This window comes from Acinonyx jubatus, chromosome A2, assembly GCF_027475565.1.
Source record: "Acinonyx jubatus isolate Ajub_Pintada_27869175 chromosome A2, VMU_Ajub_asm_v1.0, whole genome shotgun sequence".
NCBI lineage: Eukaryota > Metazoa > Chordata > Mammalia > Carnivora > Felidae > Acinonyx > Acinonyx jubatus.
This window is the reverse complement of record NC_069383.1, coordinates 150,291,799-150,310,508: the sequence shown is the minus strand read 5'-3', so window position 1 is coordinate 150,310,508 and position 18,710 is coordinate 150,291,799. Positions and strand designations below refer to the sequence as shown.

Below are 18,710 nucleotides of genomic sequence, written 5' to 3'. Positions count from 1 at the left end.
CAACACCGCCCGAGGAAACCTTGCACACCCACACCGGTAGCCTGGCAAGGCTTGTTTTTCCACAGCCCCTCCTTTCCCCTTTTCCCTGGAGTGGCTGTGCTGTCTAGGAAAAGACCTTTTTGTAGACCATCAGTCTGCGTGTGCGTCTTCAGAGAAGATGGTTTCCCTTAGCCCAGCACGTCTTGGCTTTTCGCTTCTGGTTGCAAATCATCGATTCTGCTGATTGCTGAGGTTGCAGCTGGTGACTCCCTGCTCCCCACCCTCCCAGGCCACCCCACCAGTGACAACGCAGGTAGGGGTGGCCTGACTTCCTCTCTGGTGTTTTTACCGATATTGCCTGCACAACACTCGTAGAAGCCTTGCCCCTCATCCCAGGCAGAGAGCAGGCCAGCCCTTGCCCCCCGACGGAGCTGGTGGGACCCACCTTCTCCCGGAGCATCTCCCGCTGCCCTCCACAGTGAGTATCACCCTTCTCGGTGTCTCCTGTGCCCCCCACTCTTGTGTTTCTTCGATGGCTTCTAAAACCCAGGCTCTCACTCATTTGTTCAGTGGTCGTGAGCCCCAGGCACTTTGCTAGAGGCTTCCAGGAAGGCAAAGGCGAGTCCGGTAGTGGCCTGCCCAGGTTTCCAGGGATGAGTCAGAAGACTCCCTCCCGCCCACACGTGTGAAGTAAAGGTTCAAGGCAGTGAGTTCTGTGATTTGTGACTTACAGGAGGGAGAAGCAGGTGCTCGGGACAGGTGACAAGAAGGAGGTCAGGACTGGGAAAGCGAAGCCCCCAGGAGGTCCTCGGGTCTGAGAGGCAGCCCCGCGGGACGGATGTTTGGGGCAGCCTTCTCCGTAGCAGGGAAAAATCGGAAACAAGCAAACTCCGCTCTAAGCGGTGACGGGTTAAGTGAAGGGTGGCATCGCCAGACAACAGAACACCCCGCAGCCATCCAGTCCGATGACAGCCCTGCGGTCACTGGCGTGAAACGTGGACCAGAAAGAGGGGTAATGAGAACGCAAGATAGAAAATGGGTTGTGTGGTCCGATTCCCTTCCCACTAAGGGTGCATGTGTGGGAAAAAGTGCAAAGAAAGTGAACAGAGGCTGACCCAAGCAAGGGGTGTTTGAGCGGTGTTTGTTTTCTTCCCCGTATACATTTGCTTTGGGGTTTTTTTGGTTTTTCTGGTTTTTCTGGTACATTACGAAACGTGCAAAATCTCCTTTATAATCGGAAGAAATGCAGAGTTGCTTCGTTTTCAGTGACCCATCCGTGACTACGGCTGTGTCCTTCCAAACACCCCAATCCTCTCCAGTTCTCTGTTCGCTATTGCTCTGCGCCCGCCGTAGCTGCCGGGCCGGAAGGGCCACTGAGGAGCCCAGAGCTGGAAACGCGGGGCAACCACCAGCCCCCCAGGGCCCGTCTCCTCCTCCCCTGCTGAACAGGCCCAAGTCCATCTGCCGTTTCAGCCCCTGGAGCTCGATGCCTCTTTTCTCCATATCCGTCTATCTGCTCTGAAGGCTTCCTCCACACACCCCCCGCCCCCTCCCACCCCTCCCGGCCAAGTTCAAGGACTCCCCACTCACAGGCTGCTTGGTGCAGCGTCTACTGGGGGGGAGGGAGACGGGTGCCCGACCCAGGCTTGGCGAGCAGCCGGCCCAAGAGACAGCTCAGAGACCCCACTTTCGTACTGGGGTGGGGGGCGGGGTGGGGTGGCGGGCAGAGCTACCAACAAATAGATGATTCAATCTCAGTGTAGCGAGTCGGACAAACGTGGAAGTGAGACCTGAATTCCTGACTCCCGTCAGTATCTGTATCCAATTCACTGGCTACAGGGAGCAGGGACGGGAAAATGCTGCAGCCGCAGACGCTCCGCGATGGTTTGGTTTTATTTATTTATTCACTTACGGAGAGCGAGCCAGCAGGGGAGGGGCAGAGAGAGAGAGAGAGAGAGACAGAGGATCCAAAGCGGGCTCTGCGCTGACAGGCTGACAGCAGTGAGCCCGATGCGGGGCTCAAACTCACGAACTGTGAGATCATGACCCGAACCAGAGTCGGAGGCTCAACCCACGGAGCCAGCGAGGTGCCCCTCCGTGATGATCTTCGTGGTGATTATCTAAGGACGTCAGGGAGCAAAAACGCATGGCCGGGGGCAGTAATGGATGTCAGCCTAACTTTTCTCATAGGTCCTTTTTTTTTTTTTAAATGAATTAGCAGCCCTCCCTCCCCCCCCCCCACCCCCACCAAGGTTCCTGTACACGCTTCCTGTTTTCTGGCCTTCATGCCTTTGTTGATATGTTTCCCTGTCCTCGAGCAGGGTTCCCTCCCCTCATTGCATGTCTCCATGCTCTCCAGCCTTCAAGGGGTCAGCAAAAATGTCACCTCCTCAGGGAAGCCCTCCCGAGTTGCACTGGAGTCATGACTTCTGCCTCCTAATTCCCAAAGCGACTCGTAGCATTTAGCCTTGCTGGTATTTTGCAGCGATGAGGAGCTCATTACCCTTGAACGTGAGCTTCTAGACGACTTGGATCATGTCTCATACAGAGTTCAAGCCAAGCAGGTGTTTCAGGTGTCAAGACACATTGCAGGGGTGAGCCGGGCGGGGGGGATGAAGCATGTTCCCTCTCCTTCCCACAGAGCTCTCTGCATTCCGCAAAGAGCATTGCACTTGACCTTTGCCACGGGGCCCTGCAGGAGGCTGGGCTCTCACCTCCATTTTACAGCTGAGGAAACTAGGCATGTCACTTCTTGCCAAGGTCTCCCAGGCAGAAAGGGCTGGACCAAGGGACAGACGGGGGCTTTCAAACGGGGGTCCATCGTGCTCCCCCCACCTCAGCCCATTATGCTACAGCACAGGGGCAGGCTTCGCAGATCCCAGCAGTTGCAGAACCGTAATGGGGCCACCGGGAGCACCACCGGGGAGAGACTGGGGCCGCACTGAGCCAAACGCCAGAGAGCACTCCCAGCAGACCGGAGAGGGGCCTGCTTTCAGTATGCTTTGTTGTGTGTGGGTGTTTGCCTCCTTCTCAGGGCCGAAGAGAAAATGAAAGCGAGCTTGGAGACTTTGCAACTGGTGCAATGAAATCTTTGGAAAGTATTCTGATGGAGGAGAGAGGGGATCCGTGGAGAGCCATCAGCAGCGTCTTTCTTTTAAAAAAAATATTTTTTTAACATCCATTTATTCTTGAGAGAGAGAGAGAGAGAGTACAAGCCGGGGAGGGGCAGAGAGAGAGGGAGACACAGAATCTGAGGCAGGCTCCAGGCTCCGAGCTGTCAGCGCAGAGCCCGACGCGGGGTTTGAACCCACGAACTACGAGATCATGACCTGAGCTGAAGTCGGACGCTTGACCGACTGAGCCACCCAGGCGCCCCTATTAGCAGTGTCTCCGTGAGCCAGAAACACATTTATCATAGCAGAAAAAGAAACCTTCACGGAAAGCTGATGCAGGCTCTCAAAGTTGCAAACCGAAGCTGCCGAGAATTTGATTACTAGTCCTGACTGCCTTCCAGTCCCTTCACTGGGGCAGCTGTGGGTACCTCCTGGGGATGAGATTTGCAAACAGGTGTACGGAAGGGAAGGGAACTGGGGCTTCTTAAAAAAAAAAAAAAAAAAAAAGGTTGACAAGTTATTTTTATGATAGTTCTTAAAATAAAATTTCATGCACAAAGGAACATATTTAAATAGTTTACATAACCTAAAGGAAAAAAAACGAAAGTCTCACTTTCCACGGGTCATAATTGTTCAAGCTCCTTGCAGAAAATGTTTCGGTACTGATGAGCAGTGAAGTGTGTAACTTTTACATTTTTTTTTTCCTTAAAGACCGTGCAACACAGTCTTCTACCTTGCCTTTCTACCTAACACTCTTGGTGACCTCCTTATTATCAGCGTGAGGTCTATTTTATTCCATTTATGGGTGACTTCTGTAGGGTTTTTTTTTTTTAATGTTCACTTATTTAGTTTGAGAGAGAGTGAGTGAGTAGGGGAGAAGCAGAGAGAGAGGGAGAGAGAGAAAATCCCAAGGAGGCTCCGCACCGTCAGCACAGAGCTCGAGGTGGGGCTCGAACTCACGAGCCGAGAGATCATGACCTGAGCTGAGATCGAGAGTCCGACGTTTAACTGACCGAGCCCCCCAGGCGCCCCCGGGCTCCTTGTGTTTTATTGAAAGCTGTATCAGAATATTGCCAATTGTTGGGTATTTAGGTTGTTTCCGGTTTTTTTTGGTTCTGCAAAAAAATTGCCACATACATCTCCATATACGTATCTTTATTTAGGCTCTTTTGTGAAAACAGCACTAGAACATGTTCCCAGCAGATGAAGTGCTGAGTCAGGGCTGTTGTGCTTTGTAAATTTGACAGATGGAGCTTAATACTCCGAGAAGGTTGCACAGGGCAAGAGGGCAGGAGAGGTGCAAATGTCAACCATCCTGTCTCCAGCATTGGGGAAACCCAGGAGGGCTTCATTAAGGAGGTGACTTTTTTTTTTTTTTTTTTTTTGCTGGCCCTTGAAGGCTGGAGAGCACGGGGACACACAATGTATACTCCCCACAGCAATGTGGAGGTCTCTTCCCCAAACCCTTACCAATATCATCATCATCAGTCTTTATTTTCAACCTAAAACTAACTAGCTATAACGAACCATAACCAAAGCCACTCTTCCTTCTTTATGTGGCGTCTTTCCTTGGGAGCTTGTTTTCGTTGATGTTATCCGGCGAGTATTCAAGTCTTTATTTAAATTTCTTTTTTAACGTTTATTCATTTTTGAGAGACCGAGAGACAGAGTATGAGCCGGGGAGGGGCGGAGAAAGAGGGAGACACAGAATCTGAAGCAGGCTCCAGGCTCTGAGCTGTCAGCACAGAGCCCGGACGCAGGGCTCAAACCCATGAACAGTGAGATCATGACCTGAGCCGAAGTTGGGTGCTCAACCGACTGAGCCCCCCAGGCTCCCGAATATTCAAGTCTTTTTATGCAGCTACTAGAAATATATGTGGCTTTTTCTGGCTAATTAATGTCTCGAAAACCAATCTCTCTGTTCCCCAAGCTGTAATAAAATTAAACGAGCTGAGTGAGGAAGATCCAAAGTTAACTGGGTATTTCAAAAAGTGATTTATTGGTTCAGAGCACGATTCAGGGAGGAAAAAAAAGAGGATGGTAAAGTCAATGGGATCGTATGTAATTTGGGGAGTCGCCCTCTGAGAGGAGGTAAACACCCTTTCCTCATCAAACATCCACCCGCTAATTTCAGCAGCCATTGGCGAGTTTCTAATCCCAGGATTCCTTTATATATGTATTAGTTGGCACTGCGAGAAGAGGTTTTTCACCTCTTTGTTCGTGTTTTCATTTATTTTCATTAGTACGGACTCCTGGATCCTCACGTAGTTGGACGTGCTACGAGGATGGCCATCGTGATTTAATTTGGTGCCCAAGTTGCCTCTCATTTGGCTGGCGGGAGCCCCATTGAGTTGGCAGCTATGTCCTTTTGACGGGTCCTCATGGTCCTTGGAACACCTGCTTGCTTCCTGATGCAAAAAATCAGTTCTGGGTGCATCTTGCAATTGCCCTAGCTGTGGAATCAGACATTTCTCCAGAGTCCTGCTTCCTTTTGGTGGAAGAAGGTATTTAGAGACCAAGATCAGGGCACTAGGTGCTTGTCTGCTGAGTCATTGTTTTGGGGCCCTCGGGGGACAGTGCCAGGAAATGTGTGTGAAACACAAATACATGTGCGTATACACATAAATTATCTGTATCTATCATCTATCAATCTGTCAGTGTATTTATTTATCTCTAATCTATTATCTATCTACCTATTATCCATCTATCTATCTATCAATCTATCATCTATCTGTCATCTATCAATCTATCAATCAATCTATGTATCTGTCTATAATATGTCTATTATCTATTATCTATCTGTATATCTATCTCATCTATCATCTATCATCTATCTATCCATCTATCATCTATCAATCTATCAGTCTATCTATTTATCTATCTCTAATCTGTCTGTCTATTATCTATCTCTCCACCTATTATCTATCTATTTATCTATCATCTATGTATCTGTCATCTATAAATCTATCAATCTATCTGTCTACAATCTATTATCTATCTATTATCTATCTATCTATCTATCTATCTATCTATCTATCTCTTCTATCATCTATCTATCATCTATCTGTCTATTATCTATCTATCTATCTATCAATCATCTATGTGTCTATCATCTATCAATTTATCAGTCTATTTATCTATCTCTAATCTATTATCTATCTATCCACCTATTATCTATCTATCTATCTATCTATCTATCATCTATCTATGTATCTGCCATCTATCAATCTATCAATCAACCAATCTATGTATCTGTCTATAATATGTCTATTATCTATCTATCTATCTATCTCATCTATCATCTATCAATCATTTATCTATTATCTATCTATCTATCATCTATGTGTCTATCATCTATCTATCTATCTGTCTATCTCTCTAATCTAAGCTTGAAAACCCGAGTTCATCTTGAGCCCTCAGTTCCGTGAGAATGGCACAAGGCACTCCAAGGCATTTTCAAGAAGCAGCTGGCAAGAAGGTTTCAAGGAAGAAGTTCTGGCTGCCTTCCTCCTCACCTGCTAAAGGCCAGATAGGACTCTGAGGAGGGAAGTAAGCCAGAAAATTTCCTTTAGCTCTCACTCACTTTCTTTTCTTTACTTGAATCATTTTACTGAGGTCCAACTACAAAAGACTACATTTATAGTGCAGACTACAAGCTCTGACATACGTATACCCGTGAAACTTTCACGTAATGAGTATCATGAGTATATGTGTCACTCCCGAAGGCTTCCTTGTGAGCCTTTGTGCCCTCGCTCACCTCACACCCTCCCCCGCCTCTTCTCCCTCTCTCACCAGGAAATCACTGGTCTGTGTTCTCTCACGCTAGATTAGTTTGCATTTTCTAGAATTTTATGTAAGTGGAATCACGCTGTATGCGTGCTTTGGTCTGGCTTCTTTATGTAGCATAATTATTTTGAGATCCATTCGTATGACTGTGAGTATCAGTTGTTCATTCTGATTCCATTGTGTGGCTATGCCCATGGTCCATGTATCCCTTCCTGATAATGGATAGGGTATCCAGTATTTGGGTTATTTCCAGTAATTGCTATTGCAATAGAGCAGCTATGAACATTCCTGCATCAGTCTTTGTGTGGACAATGCTTGCCTTTTTCTTAGGGAAGGACATCGCAGGGGGATGGTTAGGTCATGTGCTGGGTGTATGTATAACTTTTTTTTTTAATGTTTATTTACTTATTTTTGAGACAGAGAGAGAACACAAGCAAGGGAGGGGCAGAGAGAGAGGGAGACACAGAATCCCAAGCGGGCTCCAAGCTCTGAGCTGTCAGCACAGAGCCTGACATGGGGCTTGAACTCACGAACTCTGACCTCATGACATGAGCTGAAGTCGGACGCTTAACCGACTGAGCCACCCAGGCGCCCTTATGTTTAACTTTTTAAGAAACTGACAAACGGTTTTCCAAAGTGGTTGTACCACCGTTAGGTGCTCAAAACCACCACACTCTCAGAAAAGGAGGATGAGTCATGATATTGTGTTGTAGAAAGGAAACCAACAGGTGAGGGTTGAATCTATGAAGGAGAATTGTTTTATTCTGAAAACTTGGGGTGTGGTGCTAGATGTGTTTCTTGGGAACTTTTCCTTGCTAAAAATATAAAAAGAAATGCCCGGCTCAGGCGGAGACACGTCCTCGAGTGAAGTAAGCTATTGTTCCCTTAGTCATACAGGGGTGGGTTTACAGAGATTCAAAACACATACGCACAACAGCCGAGATTTATGGAAGTCAGCTTGGAGGCCCTTCGCATTAGGGAACTACCTTTTTTTTTTTTTTTTTTTTTGCTAAACCAAATCTGGGACTTCCAGGAAATAGGGCCCCTTTTCCCATCCTGGGCTTACAAATGAAGCATGTAGGTAGGTGCTGGGGCCCAGAGAGGTCTCAAGCCAACCTCTGTCCTGTGATCTTCAGGAGCCCCCTGGTTGGTAAAATAAGGAGGGGGCATTTAGCAAAACAGATCCTGAGAAGTGGAGTCGAGAGCAAATGAACTCAGGTAAAAAGAACGCTGGGAAAACATGAAGTCCCCAAAAGGGCTCTTAGGGGAGATGTTTCTCTCGTTTCTATGTTGACAACCAAGATCATTTTGGAATCTAGAATATTTGGCTTGGTGTCAATGTAATATGGACTGTAACTCTCGCCTGGGATTTTTATATTTTTTGCACAAGGACAAACAGATATAACCTCCAGTCTCCATCGTTAGGCGTTTATTACTGTTCATTTATAAGACAGACCTCTTTTTGATTTTTGCCTTCTCTTCCTAGAAACAAGCTTGCATCTGATCCATCATGGTGCCCACAGAACTCACAGTGAGTATCGCCATGTTCCTCAGGCTCTTCGAAATGCACTGTCAGAAAGTGGTCCAGGTTCATTCTTCTGCATGACTCCGTCCAGTTTTCCCAGCACCACTTGCTGAAGAGACTGTCTTGATTCCATTGGATTTTCTTTCCTGCTTTGTCAGAGATGAGTTGGCCATACTTTTGTGGGTCCATGTCTGGGTTCCCTATTCTGTTCCATGGATCTGAGTGTCTGTTTTTGTGCCAATACCATACTGTCTTGATGATTACAACTTTGTAGCATAGCCGGAAGTCCGGGATTGTGATGCCTCCTGCTTTGGTTTTCTTTTTCAAGATTGCTTTGGCTCTTCGGGGTCTTTTCTGGTTCCACACAAATTGTAGGCTTATTTGTTCCAGCTCTGTGAAGAATGTTGGTGCTATTTTGATAGGGATTGCACTGAATGTGTAGATTGCTTTGGGTAGTATCGACATTTTAACAATATTTGTTCTTGTAATCAATGAGCATGGAATAGTTTCCCCCCACCCTTTTTTTTTTTGTGGAAATGTACTGTCATCTTGCCTGTTTTTTTTTGGGGGGGGGGCGGTGTGGGAAGGAACCTGCTGTGGAGGAGAGATTTCTCTGTGTGGGTTCCCAGGGGTAAGGTCTCTGCCGAGCAATGCCCCATATGGGCGGCCAACGCCAGCACAGAGGGCTTTACAAACATGAAAAACCGGAAGAGCCTCAGGGTTTGTGGTGAAGTGAGAGGAACACACTATTTTAGATCTCATTAACAGGTAAGAGTTTTTATGATTGGATGTGTCTGTTCGGAAACTAAGACAAAGGAGGATATGGGACAACCCTGAATTTGTGGGTTTTTTAAAATGTTTATTTATTTATTTTTGAGAGAGAGCATGAGTAGGGAAGGGGCAGAGAGAGAGAGAGAGAGAGGGAGAGGGAGAGAGAGAATCCCAGGCAGGCTCCTTGCTGTCGACACGGGGCTTGAACTCACAAACTGTGAGATCATGACCTGAGCCAAGATCAAGAGTCAGACGCTTAACCGACTGAGCCACCCGGGTGCCCTCATCATTTGTTTTGAATAAACCTGTGGTGAGCACATCAGTTCTGTCTCTTACACAACAGGACATAGGCTTTTCAAAAACCACATAAGAGCCTATATTTCTCTAAACGAGACAAAGAGGCTAACGAAAATACTGGGTAAAGCCATCATCCAGAGAGTCATTTGGGATTTTGTAGCCAAATGTAATCAAGGACAGAATCACATCAGATTGCTCCGTTTTTTGCCGTCCTCATAAACGCCTCACAGAAATATCTAACTGGTTTAATTTTGCTTTTCTCAAAGAGAAAGTCTGGGTTTTACAAGTCGGTGGTTGAAATCAAGCCTTCTTAGTGGGGCTAACAGACTGCCCTTCAAGGTACACTGGTCTATGAGTTCCAAGGTCCACGGAGCTTGGTGGTCGCAATTGTTGACCTTAGACAAGTCGGCGATGCCACGCTAATAATGTTTAGTATTGCATGTGTATTGTTGCATATACCTAACAATAAAAGAGACGATTAACTTGGATCTGCTGAAGTAAACGAGGTAAGTCTACTTTTCTGACCAGAATCAGACCCTTCGTTTCTCCTGTAGTTAGAATTTGCCTTTCATCCCAGATGCGGTGGAAACAGCTAGGTTGGAGCAGCCGAGTCGGGGCTGTGTCTCAGCCCGATTCGGTTTTGTCGTCTGGGATCTCGGAAGCTATCTAGACCCTGCAAGGCAGGCCCAGAGAGGAAGAAAAATACACCCCGATGATGACCTCTTATGGTCAAGAGGTGCCCAGCAGCACCTAAATGGGGAAAAGATGGGGCTCTTAATGGCTATTGGCAAACAGCCTATGACATCCCAGTGGCCACTGTTCCGAGGAAGGGCTGTGTGCCAGTCAGTACCCAGGACGCTGCCTTCCTTCGACTTCACAGTGAAGGCAGAGCCATGTTTGCGGATGAGGAAACTGAGGCTGGAAGGGTGGGGGAGGGGTCAGGGTCATGGCGAATTGGAGGAGGAGACCCGCAGAATGCTCTCAGTGCCCATAGCATCCCCAGGGTGCTCCCTGTAGACAACTGTCAAAGGCGCTGAGATCCAGGTCTTACCGTTTGGAAGTCTTACTTCCTCAAGTGTGGGGACAGGGCGCCCTAGAGACGGAGGCTGGCCATTCCCGCTCCTCCTGACTAGCTCACATCCCTCCCTCCCTCCCTCCCTCCCTCCCTCCATCTTCCCTCCCGCACCCCTTCCCCCATGCAGGTGCCCACTTTAGTGCTGAGAAGAAATAAGGGATGTGGCCTCGCAGGACACGGGCTTTGCCCTTGGCCCTGTTCTCTGCCTAGAGGTGCAGGCGACGGGCCTGGGGCTGATAGAAGCCTTCCAGCCTTCCGGAGATAACCTGAGTCAATGCAGGAAGCTCCTGAAAATCTGGAGGCCTTCTTCCTGCCCCAGAAGATGCTTAGCCCTTGATGCTTGGCCCTGCTTCTTCTTCTTCTTTTTATTTTTTAATTTTTTTTAACACTTATTTATTGTTGAGAGACAAAGTGCAAGCAGGGGAGGGGCAAGCGAGAGGGAGACCCAGAATCAGAAGCAGGCTCCAGGCTCTGAGCTGTGAGCACAGCCCCGATGTGGGGCTTGAACTCATGAACCGTGAGATCATGACCTGAGCCGAAGTTGGACGCTTAACTGACCGAGCCACCCAGGTGCCCCTCTTTTTGCTTCTTTAACCAAGCTTAGCCTGGGGTTTCTGTACGTTTCTACTGTGCAGAGCTGGCCTAAGGGGTCTTGTCTGGTGACTGTAATTGGGCTACAAGCTTGGCCGAGCTTCCCAATTAAAAAGGGGCCCTGATATGGTTCATGAGGGAAAAAGAGACCCTTCCCTATTCTTCAAGAGATACGAAAGCCTTTCTTCACATCTCCTTTGTATTTAAAGGCCTAACGTCTTGGGTAGGTCTTAGTGAGTAGGACACAGATGTCTATGAAGAAGCCCCTGGAGGCCCTGCTCTCAGGGGAGAGAGTGGACCCCACGAGGGCTCCTTAGACACCACCTTGATGTAGACTTTAGGAAGGGTGCCCGGGAGAATGTGGGAAGTTGTTCTAGGCATTGCCCAAACTAGAAGGTTCTGGCATGGGCTCCTGGATGGGAAATAGACTGGAAACATGCAGATTAGCCTGTCATTCCACCGATTCTCTCCTGGGATCTCTTCCTGCTGTGCAAGGCTCTGAGAGCAGCCTGCCTAGGTAGCTTCTCCAGCAAGAACAGTGTCTCTAGGACGGCTCAGAGAGCAGGCGAGCTGGAAGGAAGGAATTCATTATCTCAGAGTCCTCATGGAAGCCTGAGCCCTCATCTGAGAGAGGTCTTCCTGTCCTGGAAATGTGAGGATTACGTCACACACGCATGTCACGGTGTCGGCACTGGGTCTGGCATGCACTAGGCACCCCAGCTATGGCGAATAAAATACGTTGGTAAATAGTGCCGTTTACGTCTGCTGGGAAGTTTTCAAAGGATACCGTGTCTAACATCCAAAGGATATATACCCATCGCGCACGTCCAGAGCTAGAAGCGCGAGTCCCAGCATGGTGGGGGGACACGTTTGCCCAGGACTCCCCTAGCCTGGGAGGTGGATTCTTCCTCATAAAGGCAGCCAAAACTTTCATCTTGTACGGATGATGTAGGCCTACCTTGGTCTTCACAACAAATGTGGCCTTGACGACACGTATACAAATCTAGGTTTTTTGTGTGTGTGAGTCAAACCACTTTTAAAATACGCCTGCGGGGGGTGGGGGGGAGTCCCTAACTAAATATAGTTCTATGCTGGACCACCGGGCCCTCGACCCTCAGCCAACCGGAGAACACACGCCTTGGGCTTCAAGCAGGACACATTCTGGGGGTCAGCGCTGGGGAGTGGTGGTCATGCCCGCTTACTGGGCAGTGGAGAAGGCTGGGTCTCCTGGGGCACTGGAAATGCTGAGGTCCCCCCCTTCCCCCCGCCACCCCCTGGGGCTGTATCTGTGGATGGGGACGCTGTTTCCCTCCCGGATTTATAGCTTGGGGCTCAGGTGCATGTGACAGTCTCTTAAAAGTATTTGATCACCCCCAAAAAACGTAAAAAAGAAATAAAAGAAGGAAGGAAGGAAGGAAGGAAGGAAAAAGAGGAAAGGGAAGGGAAGGGAAGAAAAGAAAAAAAAAGAGAAAAGAAAAAAAGAAAAGAACCTCTACAAAAGCAGTTTCACGCTTACTCATTGTGTGGATTCACAGTTAACACATGCTCATCTGCACGAGCAGATGACTTTTCCCCAAAATGTCACCGTGCCAACCCATTAAAGCTACACTGATCCCCATCTTGGGGTCTCTGTGTTCTTCATATTCTTCCTTCCCACCCTAAAAGTTCTTTTTGCTCCAAGTCTACGCAAGCCCCACCTCTCAGGGGACAACCTCCCTGGGGGGCCACGACGATGCCAGGCTGCCAGGTTTGGCTTTGGGAGAAGTCTCCTGGCATCCTCACCAAAATATGTGTCTCCCAGGGAATCTGTCCTCCCAAGACACTGGGTTTCTGGGTAATGGCTGAAGCTGGAGGGAAATCTTTATTTTTTTTATTAAAAAAATTTTTTTAATGTTTATTTATTTTTGAGAGGGAGAGAGACAGAGTGTGAGCAGGGGAGGGGCAGAGAGAGAGGGAGACACAGAATCTGAAATGGGCTCCAGGCTCTGAGCTGTCAGCACAGAGCCCGACACGGGGCTCAAACTCACAAACCATGAGATCATGACCTGAGCTGAAGTCGGATGCTTAACCGACTGAGCCACCCAGGCGCCCCTTAGAATTCTTAACAAAGTTTGAATAAGGGATCCTGAAAGCTATGTAACCTGTCCCAGTGCTTGTGCATGTATGTGAAAGGGTATGAATGAGTGTGTGCATGTGAGTGTGTGTGTGTGTGTGTGTGTGTGTGTGTGTGTGTGTGTTGCTGTTTCAGGAGCAGAGGATACATAGTTTGCAGAAGGCTCAGAAGAATCTGGACCCAGAAAAGTTTAGGAGCCTCTGAGGACCTTTATGGAAGAATGGAATAGAGAGGAGAGGGGTGCCTGGGTGGCTCAGTCAGTTAAGCGTTCGACTTCAGCTCAGGTCATGATCTCACGGCTTGTGAGTTCGAGCCCCGCGTCGGGCTCTGTGCGGACAGCTCGGAGCCTGGAACCTGCTTTGGATTCTGTGTCTCCCTTTCTCTCTCTGCCCCTCCCCAGCTCGCACTCTGTCTCTCCCTCTCTGAAAAATACATAAACATTAAAAAAAATGTTTTAAAAACTTTAAAAAAATGGAATAGAGGGGAGAAATCAGAATCATTCAGAGTTCAATACAGGTTTGTGCCCATCATTGGTCCCAAGGGGGTCCTACCACATCCGATCACTTGTCATGTGTCCTGTAACTGTTCATGTGTGCCCTCCACCAGCAGGTGGGTTCCGCGAGAGCTGGAACCACATCTGACTTACCCACTACTGTGTTTTTGGCATGCACGCGGTACCTGACACGAAATAGGCATGCGAGAGATAGTCATGGACTGTCTAAATCTGTTGTGATGTGGGCAGATGCCCTCAGAAATTCCTGCTTGCCCTGCATGCATTTCTCTGCCTCGTCGCAGATTTTGGGGGCTGGGAGGGTCATGGGGTCCGGGCCCCTGCCGTTCTGAGATCCTCCGAAGGATCGTCCTTGACCTGATGGTGTCTGGTGTCTCCTTGCAGGGTCTTGTCTCTAACATGTCTGACGATTACAGCTACCATCCCACGTCTCCTCTGGATGACTACCTAAACCTCCCTGAACTTTACTGTAAGAAAAACAACGTCCGGCAATTTGCGAGCTACTTCCTCCCGCCCTTGTACTGGCTCGTGTTCATCGCAGGCGCCTTGGGCAACAGTCTGGTCGTCCTTGTCTACTGGTACTGCACGAGAGTGAAGACCATGACCGACATGTTCCTCCTGAATCTGGCAATTGCTGACCTCCTCTTTCTCGCCACGCTTCCTTTCTGGGCCATTGCTACTGCGGACCAGTGGAGATTCCACACCTTCCTGTGCAAAGTGGTCAACAGCATGTACAAGATGAACTTCTACAGCTGCGTGCTGCTGATCATGTGCATCAGCGTGGACAGGTACATTGCCATCGCTCAGGCCATGAAAGCGCAGACCTGGAGGCAGAAAAGGCTCGTGTACAGCAAAATGGTCTGCTTTGCTGTCTGGGTGCTGGCGGCCATGCTCTGCATCCCCGAAATCCTGTATAGTCAACTCAAGAAGGAATCTGGCATTACCATTTGCACCATGGTTTACCCTAGTGACGAGAGCACCAAAGTGAAGTCAGTGGTCTTAACCTTGAAGGTCGTCCTGGGCTTTTTCCTTCCTTTCGTGGTCATGGCCTGCTGCTACACCATCATCATCCACACTCTGTTACAAGCCAAGAAGTCATCCAAGCACAAGGCCCTGAAGGTGACCGTCACCGTCCTTACTGTCTTCTTCCTATCTCAGTTCCCCTACAACTGCATTCTGTTGGTGCAGACCATCGATGCCTACGCCATGTTCATTTCCAACTGTGCCATTTCCACCAATATTGACATCTGCTTCCAGGTCACTCAAACCATCGCCTTCTTCCACAGTTGCCTGAACCCCGTGCTCTATGTTTTTGTGGGCGAGAGATTCCGCCGGGATCTTATGAAGACCCTGAAGAACTTGGGTTGCATCAGCCAGGCGCAGTGGGTCTCGTTCATGAGGAGAGAAGGAAGCGTGAAGCTGTCGTCCGTGCTGCTGGAGACGACCTCGGGAGCGCTCTCCTACTGAGGGTTCTTGGCTCCGACGTGGATGGCCCTCTAGGAAGTAATGAGAAATACAAGTACAGCTTCTCCACTGATGGGACCAGAGGGAAACCAATGAAGAAAAAGAAAAAGGAAGTGGGGGGAGGGGGAGAAAAAGCCCAGAAAGGGATGAATTTGGACAATTACTTTAGTTAGAATTTCCAAGTCAGAGTTTTCCACATGGACTGGCCATCCCGTGAGACCATGGACTGGCTCTTGGCTGCAATGTGTACAATTTTCAGAGAAGGACCAACAGACAGCTCTTTAGACCACCCTGGCTTCGTCCCTCGTCTGAGCATTAATGCAACTGGAAAAGGTGTTCGATTTTCCCAGTATACTGTGGATGGCTGTGGCTTCGGTTCTGAAGCCACCCCTTCCAAAAGGAGACACGGACCCACTGGCCGCTGCCACCAGGAGTCCACAAAAGCACAAGGTTTCCTGAAAACTTCCATCTTGGGGGGGAATTTCTGCCGTGACTTTGGGGCCTGGTGCCCATGCCAGGTCTTCTAGATTCTTGATCAGAATCTTTACAAACAACCTCAGATTGTCTCCTCTGGTCTCCTTGATCTGTTCTGGGCCAGGGAGGGACCCTGAGCCTCTTTTGAACTACCTGCTTGACTAGCCAGCGAGCCCCTGGACTAGTAGCCATATCCGAACATCATCCCTATTCTCTCGGTGCTCCCGGGTCCATTTCTGGGTCCTTCCAGGGGGTTCTGTGACTCCACAGAGTCTGCACAAGGACTCCGCGTGTCCACTTGTGTCACGGGGGCGGTCAGCCTGTGCGGGGACTCTGAGAACCTGAGCGCCCTGGCTCTGTTGTGGGCTCAGTCTGCCAGGTAGCTTTTGTGATGGTCCACTTTTCCACTTCCCATAAAACGGGTTGGTTTTACGGACCCTCTTGTTTCTCAGGCGGCTGGAAGGAGACCTGCGTCCACGCCGCTCCTTTTCTTAATGGATAGTGCTCACATGTTCAAAAGCTTTCGATTTAGAGATTAGGCTGGAAAAAAGTAATAGAATTCACTTTTGCTTTGTTTCTTTTAACTATTTGGCTAGCACATTAGAAAACATTTTATAGGGGCCCCTGGGTGGCTCAGTCGGTTGAGCATCCGACTTCGGCTCAGGTCACGATCTCACAGTTTGTGGGTTCGAGCCCTTCATAGGGCTCTGTGCTGACAGCTCGGAGCTTGGAGCCTGCTTTGGATTCTGTGTCTCCCTCTCCTTCCTGTTTGTGCTCTCTCTCTGTCAAAAATAAGTAAAAATTAAAAAAAAAATTGTATATTAGAAAAGTGTTTTTTAATGATCATTACAAAAATATCCATACTTGTCACTTTCTTCACTGTCTCTGTATTTTAAATGTGTCCAACTGAAGATCCAAAAGCCATGTTAGAGGGTGAGGAATAAGGGTGGGATAAGGAAATAAACTCTCCAAAATACTTTAAAGCCATCTTGGCTGCCTGGTCTTCCTCTCTCCTCTGGTCAAACTTATTTCCCAGGCTTGTCCCAGTTAGCCCAGTGGGATTTCCAAGGGGGGGCTATTCGAGCAGCCCACGAATCACCCTGGCTTTGCTACTTGCTCTAGAGGAAGCATCTGATTTTCTAGGTGTGTTATGAATTACTGTGGTTTCAGTCCCAAGACCATGGCTTCCAAAGGTGGCACCGAAGCCTGGACTCTGCCACCTCATCTTCCCCCTCCCTGTCCATGTCTCAAGTGTGCGTCAGTGAGAAATGAAGGGAGCAGAACATGGGCAGTGACACAAAGACCTTGCTAACCTACCCTGTGTGCAGGAGGCTGGAGGTAAACAAGCATTGGTCTGGGACCAGCCCAACGACGTGGGCCCCAGTGCAAGAAACACCACTTACGGTAGGGGGGAGGGTGATGTCTCCAAGGGCACTGTATGGACAGAGCCGTCGCTCGGCTACCATTACCAGGAGACCCAGGCGGCTTTGAAGGAACCCAGGAGAATAAGCAACAAGTATGGGCCAAACCTAAATAACATTGCGCAGTTAGGTGGAAAGAACACGACCTAGTTTGGCTTTGCCATTCAGCGCGCTTCTGATACTGTGCTTCTGATATGTGTCATGGGGGCCCTGGTGGAGCTGAGGAAGTGGGGAGAGATGGAGGGAGAAAGGGGTGAGCCATGATGTGCTTGCTGGGTCTACACTGGCTCAGATTTACCTAAGAGACACTGTAATGGAGATTTAGTGAGAGTTGAGACATAATGTACATTTGGCCAATGCCCATGAGTTGGAAAAAAATGCCGGGGACTATACTTTTCCCCTCTCTGATTTTTAAGGAGGGGGATGTGGGACACCATGAGAATGTCAAACCCTGGGTCGCACTCGGACGCATGGTGGTCGTGCTTAGTCCCAAGGGTTTCCTTTAGGACATGACTGTCACTACTGCATCATCCCAGACCTAACAGCTCCAAAGGAGGATTAAAGACAGGCTGCGATTGAATCATATGGCAAAGACTGAAAGTATGTTTTGTGGCAAACTGTTTTCATTTTTAAATGATTGCATAAATAGGACCATTTTAAATTCAAACTAATCTAGGTGTTGGTAGCAGATTTAAGCCACTCAACATTTCGAGAGAATACGCGGTGTGAGTACCTTTTGAAATAAAGATAAAAGAGGGTTATCATATATGATTACGTTTGACTAGATAGAACTTTATAAAGGAGAACAACCAAGAAACTGAACGAAATGTGATGTGTTTTCATTGCCAAAAGAGAGATTGTCTTTTTTACCAAAATTTTTTTTTAGAAAACTAATTTTAAGTCCATACATCCCAACATGTACATCCAAGTGGGGTTGTTGTTTTGATGTAGTCGACTTGGATGACTGGAGATTTGGTGTCTTGGGCTGCCTTTCAGGCCTGCAAAATGCTAAGTCACTCAGCAAACATTTGTGTCTACACTAGGAGCCAGACCCTCTCTACTCACCCAACAGGGTTACAATATGCTTTCCCTCAAGATGCTTACACTCTACAATGTGGAAAAGCCAAGCGCCATGTGGCCTCCAACACGGAAGATAGTATGGAAGGCTCTATCAGGTGATATCCCTTCGCTGACAAACATGAGGTGTCCTTGTATGGCTTAAAGACTGGTGTGTAGATAGTTCCCAGGACAAGTTGCATATGGCGACCTCGTTAGGTTGCCCAAGAGCAAGGATGTTATGTCCTTAGGGTAGTAATGCAGTCCTGTTGTCTACGGGCAGCCTGAGAGGAGCCAGTGGTCAAGGGTGGGCGGGCTGAGCAGGACTGGACACAGTGCTTTCCCACGGCCTGGTGAGTGGCCTGGGTTGCTGCCTGTTGGCTTTTGCAAGACAGGTGTGCAGTTATAATGTCTTCCATTTGCCCATAGCAGTTGTTACAAATAGTCCTGCTCAAGGAAGCAACCAGCTCCAGTGGGCTCCTTCCCTGGATCTGGTCCTCCTTCTCTGGAGGCCATCACCACTGCAGTGTGGTG

General features: G+C 48.5%; 1 protein-coding gene across 2 annotated transcripts; it reads left to right on the top strand.

The window, feature by feature from the left end:
* Positions 1-292: 292 nt before the first annotated feature.
* On the top strand, positions 293-16,666 carry CCR9 (C-C motif chemokine receptor 9). Of its 2 annotated transcripts, XM_027038523.2 has the most exons (4): positions 293-457; positions 5,336-5,596; positions 8,365-8,409; positions 14,146-16,666. In XM_027038523.2, exons 3-4 carry the CDS (start codon positions 8,389-8,391, stop codon positions 15,226-15,228), a joined length of 1,104 nt encoding a protein of 367 aa, XP_026894324.1. In that variant the 5' UTR covers positions 293-457; positions 5,336-5,596; positions 8,365-8,388; the 3' UTR covers positions 15,229-16,666. The 2 variants fall into 2 exon arrangements, with proteins under 2 accessions (XP_026894324.1, XP_014921017.1); XM_015065531.3 differs by lacking the exon at positions 5,336-5,596.
* The last annotated feature ends 2,044 nt before the right edge of the window (positions 16,667-18,710 follow it).

Excerpts from the sequence above, each read along its gene's own strand:
- CCR9 (XM_015065531.3), top strand. The coding sequence starts at position 8,389 with ATGGTGCCCACAGAACTCACA. Across the intron at positions 8,410-14,145 it reads TGGTGCCCACAGAACTCACA|GGTCTTGTCTCTAACATGTC; the intron begins GTGAGTATCGCC and ends GTCTCCTTGCAG.